At 67.3% G+C, this 1,450-nt stretch overlaps 1 protein-coding gene across 1 annotated transcript in view; it reads right to left on the bottom strand.

Moving 5' to 3' along the window:
* MNEG_11308 (hypothetical protein) overlaps window positions 1–1,450 on the bottom strand; it is a gene marked incomplete at both ends in the record, with an annotated part of 2,837 nt that extends 1,387 nt beyond the window's left edge. Inside the window, 3 exons of the mRNA XM_014040221.1 lie at window positions 212–415; window positions 1,019–1,185; window positions 1,351–1,450. Of these exons, the coding sequence (XP_013895675.1) occupies window positions 212–415; window positions 1,019–1,185; window positions 1,351–1,450 (471 nt within the window). The remainder of the gene's footprint in view (window positions 1–211; window positions 416–1,018; window positions 1,186–1,350) is intronic.

Genomic DNA, 1,450 nt, shown 5'->3' with positions numbered 1-1,450 from the left:
GGCGGTTTGGCCTGGTGGAGAGGGCCCCATGGGGAGCTGCGACGCTGAGCAGCTGAGGGGAGGGCGGGGGCGTCCCCAGTCCCAGGAGTCCACCCGAGGCACCGGGCGCCAGTTGGTCGGCCAAGAACAACAAAATTTGCTTCGCCGAATGCCGCCGCGCCCAGCCCGCTCGGCTGGCCAGCCACGGGCGCCACGCGCGCCCGCCCCTCACGTTTGCCAGCCAGCCGGCCACAGCCTCCAGGTTGGTGCGCGCGACTGCGTGGTCCTGGTTCAGGTACAGGAAGCCCGCGCATGTTACCCGCACCACCTGCTGCAGCCCCCAGCCGGCCTGCTGCTTGCAGGCGGTGTCGTTCATGAGGATTGCGCCGCCGGGGTTGTCAGCGATGGGCATGAAGCCGACGAAGGGGGCCAGCGACTGGGGGTTGGTTGGTTGGTTGGTTGGTTGGTTGGTTGGTTGGTTGGTTGTTGGGTGGTTGGTTGGTGGGTTTGTTATTGGGTGCTTGGGGTGGCTCTTGAGTTCGGGCGCAGGCAGGGAGAGCGGGGCGGGGCGGCGCTCCGTGGGTGCAGCCGGGCGCGCTGCAGCGTCAGCAGGGCGGCCCGGCCGGGGCGCGGGCGGGGCGGGCGTCAGCGCGAGGCAGGATGGGGCCTGCACTGCTGTTTGGTGCCAGCTGGTTGCTCAGCCTGTCGAGCGCATCCTTGCCACATAAGCGTTTCTGGAAGCCCCAGCCGTGGCCATCGCCACCCCTCCGCTCAAACACGTACACACACATGCTGGCGAAATCACACATGCACACCCCACACCCGCCCGCCCATCCCTGCGAGCTGACGCCCATTCAAACAGACGCTGCCTCCTCTGGGGCCTTTTTCGTGATGCCACATGCATGCCGCACCTTGGCTAATCGCCCCTGCAAAACGACGCCGTGCTGCCCACTTCGCCCCTCCTGCGCCCCTCATGGTGAACTCCAGGCCCCCCCACCCAGGTCTGCCTTGCCCGCACACATATTGCAGCCCAACTGACCTCCATGAAACCCCGGCTGTAACCGCTGGCGAGGTACATGCCGTACACAGACACCAGCTGCGCTCGCAGCAGCTTCAGCTGGGCCTGCAGGACCGCCCACGGCGCCTGCGCGGGGCGCGCCAGGAAGGCCGACGCCTCCTCGCACAGGCGGATCGCTTCGAGGTGGCCTGCGCGGGACAGGCGCGTGCGCGTGCGGTTTGCATCATGCTGGGGGCGACCTCAGCTGTGGAGGGGAGGTCACGGCGTGGCCGATTCTAGTGGGTGGGAGTAGTGACGCAGTGTCTCAGTGTCAGTGCCCCTGCAGGCGCGGCGCCAAAGCGAGCAGCGTGCACCGTGCATGTCGCTGGTGTAGTCCGCCAGGGAGTTAGGCAGCTTTTCAAGGTGTATGATGCTCGACTTAGGGGGCGCTCCGGGGCTCACGGCTGCCTTCAT

This window comes from Monoraphidium neglectum, assembly GCF_000611645.1.
Source record: "Monoraphidium neglectum strain SAG 48.87 unplaced genomic scaffold scaffold02684, whole genome shotgun sequence".
NCBI classification, from domain to species: domain Eukaryota; kingdom Viridiplantae; phylum Chlorophyta; class Chlorophyceae; order Sphaeropleales; family Selenastraceae; genus Monoraphidium; species Monoraphidium neglectum.
This window is presented reverse-complemented; position numbering and strand designations above follow the sequence as displayed.